Here is a 14,127-nt window from a genome sequence, read left to right on the forward strand (position 1 = left end):
CTTGCTTGCTCTTCCCTCTTGGGCTTCCTGTCTTCTGGACTACATGCGTGTGAGAAAGTTAAGAAGAATCTATACACTCTAGAAACTCGATAGGAGGCAGCAGCTGAGTCTCTCATCATCAGCCTAAAAATAATCTACTCCGGATCCTGTGTGTCGGCTTCTTCGCAGCAGTACCGGTCTCTGTCATCTGGATGATCCTGGCCAAATCTGGAGAAGTTTTCATTGGCTTTTTGGGTCAGGGTATGTGTGTGTGTTTGTGAAGGTAAGACGGAGTTTGATCTGGGCTTGTGAATGTAGCCCCATCGATCTTTTTCCTTTCTCTGCCTCGAATCTTTGGAGGCGAAAGATCTCCCCCTGCCTCTGTGTAACTCTATTAGAGTTTGACACTAAAAACTGCGGGAACATTTTCTTCTGCAGCTCTGTCGGGATAGCTTCTGCCTTACTTCTCCTTCTCCTTCAAAGTATCATAGTCATCTTTCACTCCTGGTGTGCAAAAATCTGGTGTACATGCTAAAGGCAGGGGATGTAGCATAATGTTATTGGAGAACGCACAAGTGTTTGTATTAAGATTTTTTAAAAATAAATAAACACGTTTGGGGAGAGAAGACGCAAAAGGGACTGTTTATATCATTGCAAATATTGCTTTTTTAGTGCTGTTTTATAGTAAACATAGAAACAAATGTTAGCATAATTTTGTACTTTCTTAACCATTGCATGAGATACACGAACTATTTGTATTGATACATTCATGGCACACTCAAAACCAAAGATGTTAAGCATATCTATAGCACTGTCGTTAGCATGTTTATGTGCAAGTAAGGCCTGTTTACTTGGGTGGGTTTTACTCCTTAGTAAAGTTTTGCTCCTTACTCCATGTGGGATTGCTCCTTGCATGTTTCCCCTACCGTTGATACCCTTTTGTAAAGCTTTGACACACAATAAGCCTCTCTCATCGAAATCAGCAGAAGAAAAGAGGACTTAATTTGGCAACGCAGTGTACTAGCTTATTTAGGTGTGAGCATCATAATCACAAACAGTCTGAGCAGGAGGAGAAGCTCAGCTTGAAATGATGGGGTAAGGTACTCCTGCCATGCTTAGGCTACAAAGCCACTCTGAGCAGGAACACAACTTGAGAAAATAAGTGAAAGGAAATGCAAGGGCTTCAGATCCAGATGTAGATACAGTGTATTGAGAGTCGTTCCATTGGTTTCCATGGGTCTGTTCTAAACACGATTGTGTCTTTATTCTGTCCAATCCACTTTCCATGGATTTCAGGGGAATCTGCATGTGAACGTTAAGTATGAACTTTATCATTGTCATCACCGTCAATAATATTTCTTCCTGGAATATCGTCTAGAATGGTTTGTTTTAAATAATTCAGAGCAATATATACCGTGTTTCCCCCAAAATTAGACAGGGTCTTATATTAATTTTTGCTCCAAAAATGCATTAGGGCTTATTTTCAGGGGATGCTTTATTTTACAGTCATGTCATCTTCTGCATGATGGTGGAGGGCGGGGTTTCACTTCACTGGGGCTTGTTTTTGGGATACAGCTTATATAACGAGCATCCTGAAAAATCATACTAGGGCTTATTTTCAGGTTAGGTCTTATTTTCGGGGAAACAGGCTAATATACATGGGATTATTTCTCTGGAAAATGCAAATAGTTTCGCTACGAAACATTATGAGACATTTAGCTTGTGTTCCATAAGAATGGCAGACAAGGGGAAGCGAAAAAAAGATGACAATGGAAACTATGTCTTAATCTATGTTGTTGTCATGTTTTGAAGATGTTCTGATTCAAATAGATATGTCACTTTTTATTTATTTATTTATGAATGTAAGAGTGAGAGAGTGAAGAGTGTTTATTCAGAGGAAAGCCGCACTGTATTTGTTGGGACTTACTTTCATGGAAGTTTATATAAGACTTCAAACCCTACTCTATGTTAGGGTGCATCTCAGTCCATATACCAGCACATTATTCAGAAATATAAAAGGAGTTACTTCTGTTATCTGGAGCTTTGGGGAACAAATATGTAAGCCGCTCCGAGTAGACTTTGTCTAGAAGGGTGGGGTATATGTCTAAATAAAGTAAAAAGTAAAATAGAGAGCAAATCAGGGAAGCTAATGTGAAATACTTCAATAAATTATGAGTTGTTATTCTTTTGGCTCTTGAGCTGCCAATCTGGGTGGCAGTTAAGACGCTAAGCCTAGCCTGCCTCACAGGATTTCTTAGCAGGACAGTGTGGGATAACTGCCTCAGACGTCCTTGGAAGAAAAGCAGGGCAAACGTGTGATGAATGTAACCAGACTTTAGAAATTACTAGTAAGAAGTAGCAGTTACATATAACTAGTCACTTTGGGGGTGATGAGTGATGAGACTACTAGTTACATTTACATTTCTGCTATAGTGGATACTACCTGTAAGTTACTTAGGTAGAAAGAATAACGTCAAAGTACCTCATTACTTTTAAAAGAGCATTTTAGGGCATTTCTATAGACTTTGTGACAAGATTTACCCCCAGTTTTATCATATTTTGTCATCAGTCCTAAGGGGCAAGGGAATTATTTTATGATAATTTCTATGACTGGCTGCATAGCCCAGGTTTAGGACAGGTTAGGAGTTTGATTCCCCACAGTGCCTCCTCCCAGTAGAGCCAGGCTGCGCATGCCCACATAACAAGGGAATGGAAAAGCACTTGGAAAACTTTCTACCTAGAAAACCCTGGAAAGGGTAATCAAAAGTCAGAATTGGCTTGACAGCACATTATTATCATTATTTTTCTATAAATATATCTGAGGTGCAGTGTCAGCATTTACCACTAGATGGAACCAGAGAGTATTTCTCTATATTTTGTCCCCCCTCACCTATTGGTATTAGTAAGGCTAAATGGTCCTGATTGTAACCTGGCCGGGAAGAAACAATCAGTAATAAAAGGAATTCCTTTTAAAAGGTCCAAATTCCAGGCAGGATTAGAAAAAAAATGTGTTGTTACATACCATCAAGTCACTCCTGACTTACAGCAACCCTATCAGTGTCTGTGTGTGTGTGTGTGTGTGCGTGTGTTTCATATATGAGATGTTCAAGGAATGTTTTTTAATATGGTTCCCCCCCCCCCCCCGTGAGTTTCTCTGACTGAGCAGGCATTTGACATTGTACAACCCTGGCTCTAGAAAAGTAACTGTTACTTGGGAAATTACCTGTGAAATACTCAGATAAGAGTGAGTTATGAACATAAAAATACAAGAAGACAGCCTTCCTGGAAGAAACGAAAGAATGCTTGGTAGGCCAGCGTTCTGATCCTCCTGTGCTGAGCAAATGCCTTTGGGTGGCCCACAAGCAGATTCTTTTGCTTATGTTTCCCAACAACTGGTATTCAGAGGCTTAGAGTTGACTAGTTACTTGTGATTAATTCCCTTTTTAGAATAACTGAGGCATAACTAAGTTACATCACAGCTGTAAATTAAGAAGAAAAAAGTTAATTTCCTTTGGAAAACAATGGTAAATTTTCAATTACTCCTGTAGTTATTGGGCTGTGGTCCCACTGAACTATGGAGGAGGAATATCACATGGTTTGAGTGCCGGCTTGTGCTCTGCTGTGGTGCCAAGACAATGATGAGACAGGTGGCAAGACAGTGTGTCGTACAATATGCTTACCACAATCAGATGATAGTTCTTGAAATAATAACTGAAACAACTATAGTTAGGCATCCTTCAGTCTTGAAAGACTATGGTAATGTGCTCTGTTTGGAGGACTTGGAACAGTGTCTAGTGTGGCTGAGAAGGCCAATTCGAGAATGACAATCCGTTCCACACTGGAGACAAATACAATCTGTCCTCTGTCCAGCTCCCTGGTTTTGCTGGTTTCGGGACTGCCTCTTTGCCTTGGCCTGCTGGACAAGGATCTCTTCAAATTGGGAGAGGCCGTGCCTGACTCCAGGCTGAACGCTCAGATATCAAGGTTTCCCATCTGTTGAGGTCCATTCCTAAGGCCTTCAGATCCCACTTGCAGATGTCCTTGTATCACTGCTGTGGTCTCCCTCTGGTCTCCTTCCCTGCACTAATTCTCCATACAGGAGATCCTTTGGAATTCGACCATCAGCCATTCTCACGACGTGCCCAAACCAACGTAGACGTTGCTGTTTCAGTAATCATCATGCATTAGAGGTTTTTTATATCTTGGACTAGTTATCAGTTCAAATGGAGGCTGCCGCTAAGGCATCAGGAGAAGACTGGGGCTCAGAAAAATAGCTACAAAGTATGTTAAAGTTGGAATGAGCCGCTTTAAAACAAGGTCATTCATACTATGATACTCCAATTTCCTGTGTACAGATATGAATGCTGGATAATGAAGAAAGTGGGCAGGAAAAATATTCATTCATTCAACATTTGTCGAAGGAGTACTTGTTGAACACCATGGGCCCCCGGAAAGAAAAATACATAGGCAATAGATCAAAATCAAGTCTGAACTCTCTCAAGAAGCAAAAATAAACAAGCTGAGGCTAGTGCACTTTGGACATGCCATGAGAAGACAAGATTCATTGGAAAACATGTAACGAAAGGGAAAGATGAAAGCAGCAGGAAAAGAGAAAGATCAAATATGGGACATATTAACCCAAGAAAGGAAGCTATGACTTCTAGTCTGCACACTTAAACAGGGCTATTAAGTATAGGATCTTTTGGAAGGCAGTAATTCATAAGATTGTCATACGTTGGAAGTGGCTTGATGACATATATAACAAGAGGATGCCATCAAAAGTTGAAGAAAACTTGTCAAAATACCATTAAAAGTGTCTGAAAATTCCATTTTAAAGTGACTTTTGAAACCAGTGAGAAAATATTACTTGTTGCATCAGTAACAAACATCTGTGCTCATTGCATTCTCGTTACTGATGGAATGTAACTTCAGTGTACCTTTGTTACCCACCATGAAAGGAACTAATTATAGGTAACTGCGGTTCATATCACGTCATTGTCAAGCTCTGGGTTTTGTTATGAATTCACCAGATCCTTGAAGCTGTCTCTCCGAGCCCAACACCTCTCTCTTCACGGCTTTGTATGTTTGCCCCTCTCTTGAAGTGCAAGCTGATGTTTTCCAACTGAGTGCCGGTCTCGTAAAGAGCAGCTAAGATGACAAACTTTCGTGAGGTGCTGTTTCAGTTGCCTGTTAGAGAAACACGAGGAGAAAGGAAACATGCTGAAAATCCCAGTGCAATAGTTTACACTCCTGTAACCAATGCGGATGCACGTGTGCATGCACACATGGGTGCAGACAAGTACAGGAGCTGACTTGCTATGGCATATTTATCAGGCAAGAGGAATAGGTTCCTGCTTGGTCAGGAAGGGAATCCTTCTCAGTGGAGCTCTACCAGTATTTATCCTTGGGCAAGAGAAAGATGGAAATATTTCTGAATACTGTAGATGGGACATCCTTCAAAGTAACGTTGGGGTTATTGTCTGCAATGAATTGAAGGATACAGTGGTGCCTCGCAAGACAATTGCTTCGCATAACGACAAATTCGCTTTACGATGCGGTTTTCGGAGCGATCTTGCGCTTCGTTTAACAATGTTTCCTATGGGTGATTTTCGCTTTACAATGTTAGGGACCTTGCCTCGCAAGACGGTTAAATTTTAGGTCCCTGTTTTTTGCTTTACAATGTTTTTGACAGCTTGGTCTTGCTTTGCTATACGAGTCTTTTAATGGTCTCTGTTTTGTTAGACGGCTGTTTTCGCTTGGGAACCGCGTTTCGCTTAACTATGTTTCCTATGGCAATTTTCGCTTTATGATGACAATCCGTTCCCATTGGAACAGATTATCAGGTTTTCAATGCATTTCAATGGGAAAACATGTTTCGCAAGATGATGTTTTTCCTTAACAGCTATTTTCGCTGAACGAATTAACATCATCTTGCGAGGCACCACTGTACTGGGAATGTAGTCATATAAAGATGGAGTCTGTTAGGTTCTGTGTAAGATGAGCTAAAACCAATGGCATGTGTGAGGCTGTTTTTTGCAGAGCTGACTGGTACAGAAGATGAGAAGGCAAGGCCGAAGAAGCCAGACAGGAGACACCAAAGAAGAATATCGCTTAATGAGAAGCGAGATAAGGCACCTGTGGATCTCATGTGAAATATGGGTGGAGAGTCGTGTTTTAAGCTTTCTTGCAATTAATTGGATGACAGCTAGAAAGGGTCAGGAAGAAGGAGGTCTTAGACATGTAGAAAAATGATTGTTTGTGTATGTATAAAGTTGGTTCGTAGCATGTGGAGGAATGCTTGGAGACTGTAAGAGAAAAAAGGTTTGCCTTTTGAAAAGAGGAGGAGTGAATAGCCCAGCTTAGAAGTCAAAATGATTACTTAGCTTAGATTTTAGTTGTTTTTATTTTAATTAGAAATAGCAGCTTTGTTTAACCATTGTAATGGATGGATCGCCTTCACGGATTGCTGCCTTGTCATGGCAAAGGGGCTTGAGTAATTCAGACAAGCTATGGGCTATGCTGTGCAGGGACACCCAATACAGACAGGTCATAGTAGAGAGTTCTGACTAAACGCAATCCACCTGGAGTAGGAACTGGCAAGCCACTCCAGTATCTTTGCCAAGAAAACTCCATAGACAGAAACAAAAGGCTAAAAGATATGATGCTAGAAGATGAGCCCCTCAGGTTGGAAGGCATCCAACATGCTACTGTGGAAGAGCAGAGATCAAGTACAAATAGCTCCAGAGCTAATGAAGCCGAAAGGACGCTCAGCTGCAGACGCGCCTGGAAGGGAAAGAAAAGTCCAATGCTGCGACAACTGTATTCTAATAGAAACTACTTTATTTTCTTAATAAAACAAATATAATCCTTATAGAAGACTAGTTTCTTGAAACAGCAGGGTTTACACCTAAATCCGGTAGAGATTAGAGAAAGTCCCTAAATTGCTACTATATTTGAGTGGTCCTGCTTTACCAGGCTGTTGTGTTGTTTAAGGAAACGCAAAGTCAATGCTTGATTGCTTTGTAAGTAAGCAAAGTTTTCTTTTAAGGTCAAGATAGTCCATGAGGCTTATGCTATGCACTTCTGAGGCTTAAAGGACCTACCTCAGAGATAAAGGTGGTGGTTTTGCGCTCACAGGAAAGTCCTGGTGCCTTCTTGAGATGAAAGAGTGCCAGTATTCTTCTATTTTGCAAGAAACAGTTGTTATTAGACAACTCAACATGTTGGCAAAATTAAAATTAAGTTATAATACTATTACTACTAATAATAATGTTGGAACTATATTGCTGGAAGGGACTCTATGGGTCATCTAGTCCACCTGTCAAGGAGGTGCAGTGGGGAATTGAACTCCCAACCTCTGGCAAATACCTAACCATTGAGTGAGTTAGGAGTGAAAGGGGAAAAAAAGGGGGGGAACTTGAGAGAGAGAGAGAGAGAGAGAGAGGTTTACTTTAGCATAGCAAGTTACAGTTAGAGTAAACCTTTTTGAATCAATGGAACTTGAAGGAGGAGTTGACTCACTAAATCCCTGTGGATTTAATGGGCCTACTCTAATGCAATTTATTATGGGAAGCAAAAGATTTTGGCTAAGTATAATTCTAAGAAACCATATGGGCTGCAATGATATTCTCTTAAGGGGAAGAATAGTAGAGACGATTCATTCAAGTATTCTGCAAAATGCCCCTTCGGTGGGTTAGGACAGTGAGCAAAAAACATTCTCATAAAACTGTTCGAAAATATCTCTTCCACAAAATGCTTCTGAGCAAATCGATTTATATCTGTGTAGCCAAACAAGCTGGTATGCTGTTTAAGAGATTCCTCTGTCCATAGAAGAGTTTTATGGCTGGATAGCTCAGTGGTTTAGTTATCTGACTGCAAAGCCAGAGGTTGGGAGTTCGATCCCCCCACTGTGCCTCCTATGAGTAAAGCCAGCTTGGGTGGCCTTGGGCAAGCTGCACAGTCCAAGAGCACCCCTAGAGGAAGAGAATGGTAATGCACGTCCAGGTATTCCCTACTTAAGAAACTCTGAAAAGGTCACCATAAATCAGAATTGACTTGAAGGCGTGCCGTTATTATTAAGGGAGGGAAAACATGTCCCCTGCTTTTATTACAGGTGTGGTGTTTTTGTTTCTTTTGCTTTTTGATAGCGGAGTTGCCTCGAGCGAAGCAATGGACCTTGCGTTTTGTGGCAACGACAACCGTTTTGCCTACAACATCAGCGGTGGCCTCATCAGGAATGTCTGCTTTCTGGATGCCCTCAACTTGGTACCCCATGTTTTCCTCTTATTTATCACCTTTCCTATATTGTTCATCGGTAAGTAGTTGAGCTGCTGGCTTCTAGACCTCTTCATTTTTTTGCACATAGCTTATAACATTCCTGGTTTTCAGGATGGGGAAGTCAGAGTTCCAAAGTTCAGATCCATCACAACACATGGCTACACTTCCCGGGACACAACCTGCGATGGATCCTGACGTTCACCCTCCTGTTCGTGCATGTCTGTGAAATAGGAGAAGGCATAGTTTCAGATGGGTAAGAGCTTGCATGTCGAGCAATGCCCCTTGCTTACTGTGTAGCATACAGGTCATTTTGGAGAAGGGAAATCTGTTCTAAACCATTTGTGCCTGAAATTATTAAATTAAAAAAAAAAAACAGAAATCTACATTTCCAAGATGTATTACAAGAACAGGCCACTAGAGGGAACCAGAGACTATGCTATGTATAGTGGTACCTCAACTTATGAACTTAATCCGTATTGGAACGGCATTCGTATGTCAAAAAGTTCGTAAGTCAAGGCAAAATTTCCCATAGGAATGCACTGAAAACCATTAAATCTGTTTCGGCTGTTTTTTCGTTCATATGTCGAGGCATTGTTCGGAAGTAGAGGCATTAGTTCCCATCGGAACTAATGCAAAGCTGGTTAATCCATACTTTACCACTAGGGGGAGATTTTTTTATTTTTTATTTTGACCTAAGATGAACTTAGGTCAAAAAAAGGGCAGGAAAGGGTTTTGTTTGTTTGTTTGTTTGTAAGTTGAGGCTCCGTTCGCAAGTCAAAGCAACATTTTGTGAATGGAGCTGTTCGTAACTCAAAACGTTCGCAAGTGGAGACATTCGTAAGTCAACGTACCATTGTATACAGGACTTGCTTATCTTCAATTTCTGGCATCCGCAGGGTGGTGGCTTGGAACCCATCCCCCACACAGATATCACAGGCCTCCATGTTGGCTGTATCAGCATCCTGAAGAGAGGGAAAGTATCAGTGCTCTTCCAGGGAAAATATGAGACACTGCCAAGTCTTTTGTTGGCATGTTGGCCAGAAGCACAGAGGTTCACAACTGTGTAAAAGCTTACTATAAGTCTTCATAATAATTACCATAAGTACTACTTCTACCATATTGTTCTTAGACAGGCAGAGTATATGTTGAGGCACAGAGATTCACCTAAGGATGCCTAGTGGATTTGTTGGGGATAAGAGATTTGAATAAGGGACTTCCTGGCTTTGCTGCATCCTTTTAGCCATATCTAACCTGATGTCTGATGTTCCCCATTTTTCCTTCACAGAAAATTGAACACTTGCCATCTGCATCTTTTCCTTCCTGCCGTAATGGGATTTGTAGCTGCAACAACGTCTATTGTATATTACCACAACATCGAGACATCAAACTTTCCCAAACTGCTTCTGGGTAACTAGTTATATTTTGAAGTATTTTGTACAGTCGCTGCAGACAGTATATGATTATGATTTGTGAGAGGTTTCCCTGTTATCTCCTTCATAAAAATTAGTGGTGGAAATGGTTGCAGAGTTTTGAATTTCTGGTTCAATTCCTATCGCTGCACAGCTGAAGCGCTGGGATTCACAGAGGAGAATAGCTTCAAGTTCCCCCAATTTACTTCACCCCTATTTCTCATTAACTGGCACTTACAGTCTCAATATAACTCACTCTGAGACATTAGTAGGGATGGGGGTATTCGTATTTGTATATGAATACCCCCTGCACAGGTGGCAATAATGAGGGGCCAGCCCCCCGAGGCCGGACCATCCACTCACAATTCTGCTGCTGCTGGCTTCGGGAGCCTTCCTATCACTCCAGAGCTGGCGATTGGCTCTTCAACCTTGTCATCCCACCTCCTGCCAGGAGCCTCATTACCGCTACCTGTGCAGCGGTATTCGTATTCATATACGGATACGAATATCCCCATCTCTAGGCTAAACCGCAGGAGCCTCTGTGCTGCAGGGTCAGAAGACCAGCAGTCGTAAAATCGAATCTATGCGACGGAGTGAGCTCCCATTGCTTTGTCCCAGCTCCTCGCCAACCTAGCAGTTTGAAAGCATGTAAATGCAAGTAGATAGATAGGGACCACCTCGATGGGAAGGTAAAACAGCTTTCCCTAGTCACGCTGGCCACATGACCATGGAAACTGTCTTCGGACAAGCGCTGGCTCTACGGCTTGAAAACGGGATGAGCACTGCCCCTTAGAGTCAGACACAACTGGACTAAGAATGTCAAGGGGAACATAGCCTAGCTATTAACGGAACAATGGCTGATCCCAAAATGTGCTGTGTTTTTTGTTTGTTTGTTTGTTTGGAGGTGAAATTTTGAGTGGCACACTAACCATGACCAGCACCTTTTAGTGATAAAGACCTTTTTCTTCACGACCTATATGCAGCGCCATCTCTTTTGCTAGGGTGTGCTGGTTCCTTAGAGATTCAGCTGTTTGGGAGGGGCTGGTTTGTACAAGGTGCTGTTATGCTTCTGAATGTTTCCTATGCTTTAGAAACAAATCTCAAAGTTTATGTTGTTCTGAAATGATAAAGGTTTTTTCTCTCTCCCAACACTGACATCTCTGTATTGCTACATTTAAAAAAACAGAGAAACTCTCCAAATAGAAATAAAATAAAATCCAGGTCACCATCAACCTGTACTTCAGGGCAAACTTATGGTTGAAAATATATCCCCCAAAGTTAGGAAATTCAGATCACAGATTAATGCTATTTAACCTACCATATTGTTCTGCTATTAACTACTAGTTCCCTACAATTTGTTTCTAAACTATACACATTTTCTTTAAATTCTGGTCTCGATTAAATATTTGCTTAGTGCAAATACAAGTAATCTTGCTTCTCCATTCAGGAAGATAGATGCCAGCTGTGGACAGGATCACAGCCAAAATATTGGGTAGAGGTCCATCCATGTCTTAGGGCCATGTCTTAGCCCTGAATTGGAGAATAAATCGCGTATGCGGGCATGGTGCAATTAGAATCATAGAATCAAGAGCCTCGTGGCGCAGTGGTTAAACCGCTGTACTGCAGCTAAAACTGTGCTCACGACCTGGGGTTCAAATCCCAGGTAGCCGGCTCAAGGTTGACTCAGCCTTCCATCCTTCCGAGGTCAGTAAAATGAGTACCCAGCTTGCTGGGGGGGCAATGTGTAGCCTGTATAATTAAAATTGTAAACCGCCCGGAGAGTGCTTGTAGCGCTATGGGGCGGTATATAAGTCCAATAAATAAATAATAAATAATAACCCCATGCTCAGTGCAGGAATACAGATCAAAGGATATGTGTCCGTTGGTTGCCTGAATTTCCCTTGAATGTCTCCAGTGTTGGAGCACTCACTGCCTCTCGAGGTAATTGGTTCCACTGTCGTACTGCTCTGTTAGAATATTTGTTCATGATATTCAATGGAAATCGGGCTTCCTGTAACTGGAGCCCATCGTTTTGTGTCCTACACTCAGAGATGATTGAAAACAGATCTTCCCCACTCCTCCGTATGATAGCCTTTCAGGTATTTGAAAAGTGCTATCAGTTCTCCCCTTGGTTTTCTTTTCTCAAGGCTAAACATGCCCACTTCTTTCAGTCTTTCCTCCTGGGGCTTGGTTTCCAGTCCCCTGATCATCCTTGTTGCCCTCCTCTGAACTTGTTCCAGTTTGTCAGCATCCTTCTAGAAGTGTGGTGTCCAGAATGGGCACAGTACTCAGGATGAGGCCTAACCAATGCCGAACAGAGGAGGAACTAGTACCTCACGGGATTTGGAGACTCTGCTTCTGTTAATGCAGCCCCAAATTAAGTATTCTTCTTTCTTTTGTACACCACAGCTCTCTTTGTCTACTGGATCATGGCCTTTATTACCAAAACCATCAAGCTAGTCAAATATTGCCAGGATGGGATCCAGTTTACTCTGCTGCGTGTGTGCATTACGGGAATTATGGTTGTGCTCTATGGGTTGCTAATGGCAGTGGAGATCAACGTCATCCGTGTTAGGGTATGTTCTGCTCTTCTGAAATACTGTATCGTTGCTGGGCAATTGATGGCATGGCCAAAGGCCGGGACATTTTTGCATGGGTTCTTCAGGGCTAGAGTGAGCGCTGAAGAAGAGTTCCTAAAAAGGTGTCGCTCTGCAGAGTCAAAGCCTAACTGAGGTGTGTGTGTGACACACAAGTCCACCAAATACTTCAGAGGTCCACCGTCCTTCATCCCCAGGAAACATGGCCAGTGTTCAGGAAGGATGGGAGTTGTTATTGGCTGACAACATCTAGAAGTCTTCCAGTTTTGATGTTAAGGATGAAATTGATCAACCAACAAAATCTTTTTTTTCCTGCCTCAATACTGTAGAATGGCAAGGAAGATGGACTCTAATCCATGGTGGACTCAGCAAGTGGTGGGATGTGGGGGTATATATCAGTTCTGCTCCCTATATTTCCCCCATCCAGAAGTTCTCTAGATTTTTGCAAGTTTAAGGGGAAGTAGATGGCAAAAAGGCATACAGTAGGACTGTGGTAATCATAGGGGATGATTTCCAAGCCCCCCCCCATGCTGAAAATCGCAGATAATAGTAAACCCATATATAGCATAGTCTTTGATTACATTAGAGGCACGCTCTGGTAATAACATCATGAAAATACGTATTTCTGGGTGTTTTCATTTAATATGTTCAGACCGTGGATAAGTGAACCCATGAATACTGATCCTGCTGATATGAGGGCCCTTGCTGCAGGTTTATGGGGATGATTTTTGACCAAAAATACCCTCCCCTCAAAAAAAACCTGTATGTGGTAACAACTGAACCATATTTACAACTCTCCAAGTGACCGTGTCATAAAAATGACTACTTTGTGGGTATCATTCTGTGCAGATTTAAATGTCTGGTGGTGGGTGGATGAGTTTTAAGACATTCCATGTTGCTTTTTCTTCAGAAATATGTATTTTTCACAAACCCTCAAAAAGTGAAGCCTCCTGAAGATCTGCAGGATCTGGGCGTGAGGTTTCTCCAGCCCTTTGTCAACTTACTCTCAAAAGGAACGTATTGGTGGATGAACACGCTCATCATATCAGCTCACCGGAAGCCGATCGACCTGAAGGCCATCGGGAAGCTACCAATTGCCATGCGAGCCCTGACGAATTATGTTTGCTTAAAAGATGCATATGAGGAGCAAAAGGTAGTCTTGAAATGCCATATTGTTTTGTGTTGTTAAGCACAGCACAGTGATTTTCCAACTATGGCTAAAATCCTATTGGTATTTATCTAAGATACAACTTGCTACAGATAATTGTGGCTAACTGATACGGCCGTGGTTCTTGGTTAGGTGCTTGGTCACATGACAGAGGAAGCAACCAAGAGGTGCTGCAGCATCTCATCCATTAGCCACAATTAGCTGTGGTAAATTCCACAAATTTTCCTCTAATAACTATAGGATTCTGGCCCATATTCCTTCAGAATCTGCGTCCTTCATTCCAAAATAGATACAGTAAAATATCAGTTTCGGAGATTCTGGGATTCTCGGATTGCAATCAAAATAAAGGAAATGTTGCAAACTCTGATGCTCTTTGCATTGCTGTGGTAAATGTATGGGTCTAGAGTGAAAAGCCCCCTTGGAATAACAGGCCTAATTCTACTCTGAAGAGTACTTCCTATTTCTTTTTACCAGGCTGTGGTGGGATACGTAGAGTTACACTGGTTGGTCGTGAATGGCTGCCATTTTAACTTCCCACAATGCTGTGATGTAGGAATATTCGGAGTCTCTGCTAAAAAGTTAGCCAACAGCATAAAGCCATGGTATCCATGGAGCTGATTTCACAGAGAATCACGATCTATTTAGAAATAACTTAAAGGGGCCTTGAAGTTGCCCATCACCATTTACGTATTGGATA

General features: G+C 41.9%; 1 protein-coding gene across 5 annotated transcripts in view; it reads left to right on the forward strand.

Annotated features, from left to right (window-relative positions):
- Nucleotides 1–14,127, forward strand: part of ABCC9 (ATP binding cassette subfamily C member 9) — an 80,671-nt gene continuing 66,544 nt past the window's right edge. For 4 of the 5 annotated variants that reach the window (XM_072999694.2, XM_072999692.2, XM_072999696.2 and 1 more), the window contains exons 1-6: nt 1–262; nt 8,127–8,293; nt 8,368–8,509; nt 9,542–9,663; nt 12,075–12,241; nt 13,173–13,415. In XM_072999694.2, the coding sequence (XP_072855795.1) occupies nt 8,149–8,293; nt 8,368–8,509; nt 9,542–9,663; nt 12,075–12,241; nt 13,173–13,415 (819 nt within the window). In that variant the 5' untranslated portion in view covers nt 1–262; nt 8,127–8,148. The remainder of the gene's footprint in view (nt 263–8,126; nt 8,294–8,367; nt 8,510–9,541; nt 9,664–12,074; nt 12,242–13,172; nt 13,416–14,127) is intronic. The other variant, XM_072999693.2, reaches the window with a different exon arrangement.

This window comes from Pogona vitticeps, chromosome 5 (assembly GCF_051106095.1).
Source record: "Pogona vitticeps strain Pit_001003342236 chromosome 5, PviZW2.1, whole genome shotgun sequence".
In the NCBI taxonomy this organism is placed as follows: Eukaryota; Metazoa; Chordata; class Lepidosauria; order Squamata; family Agamidae; genus Pogona; species Pogona vitticeps.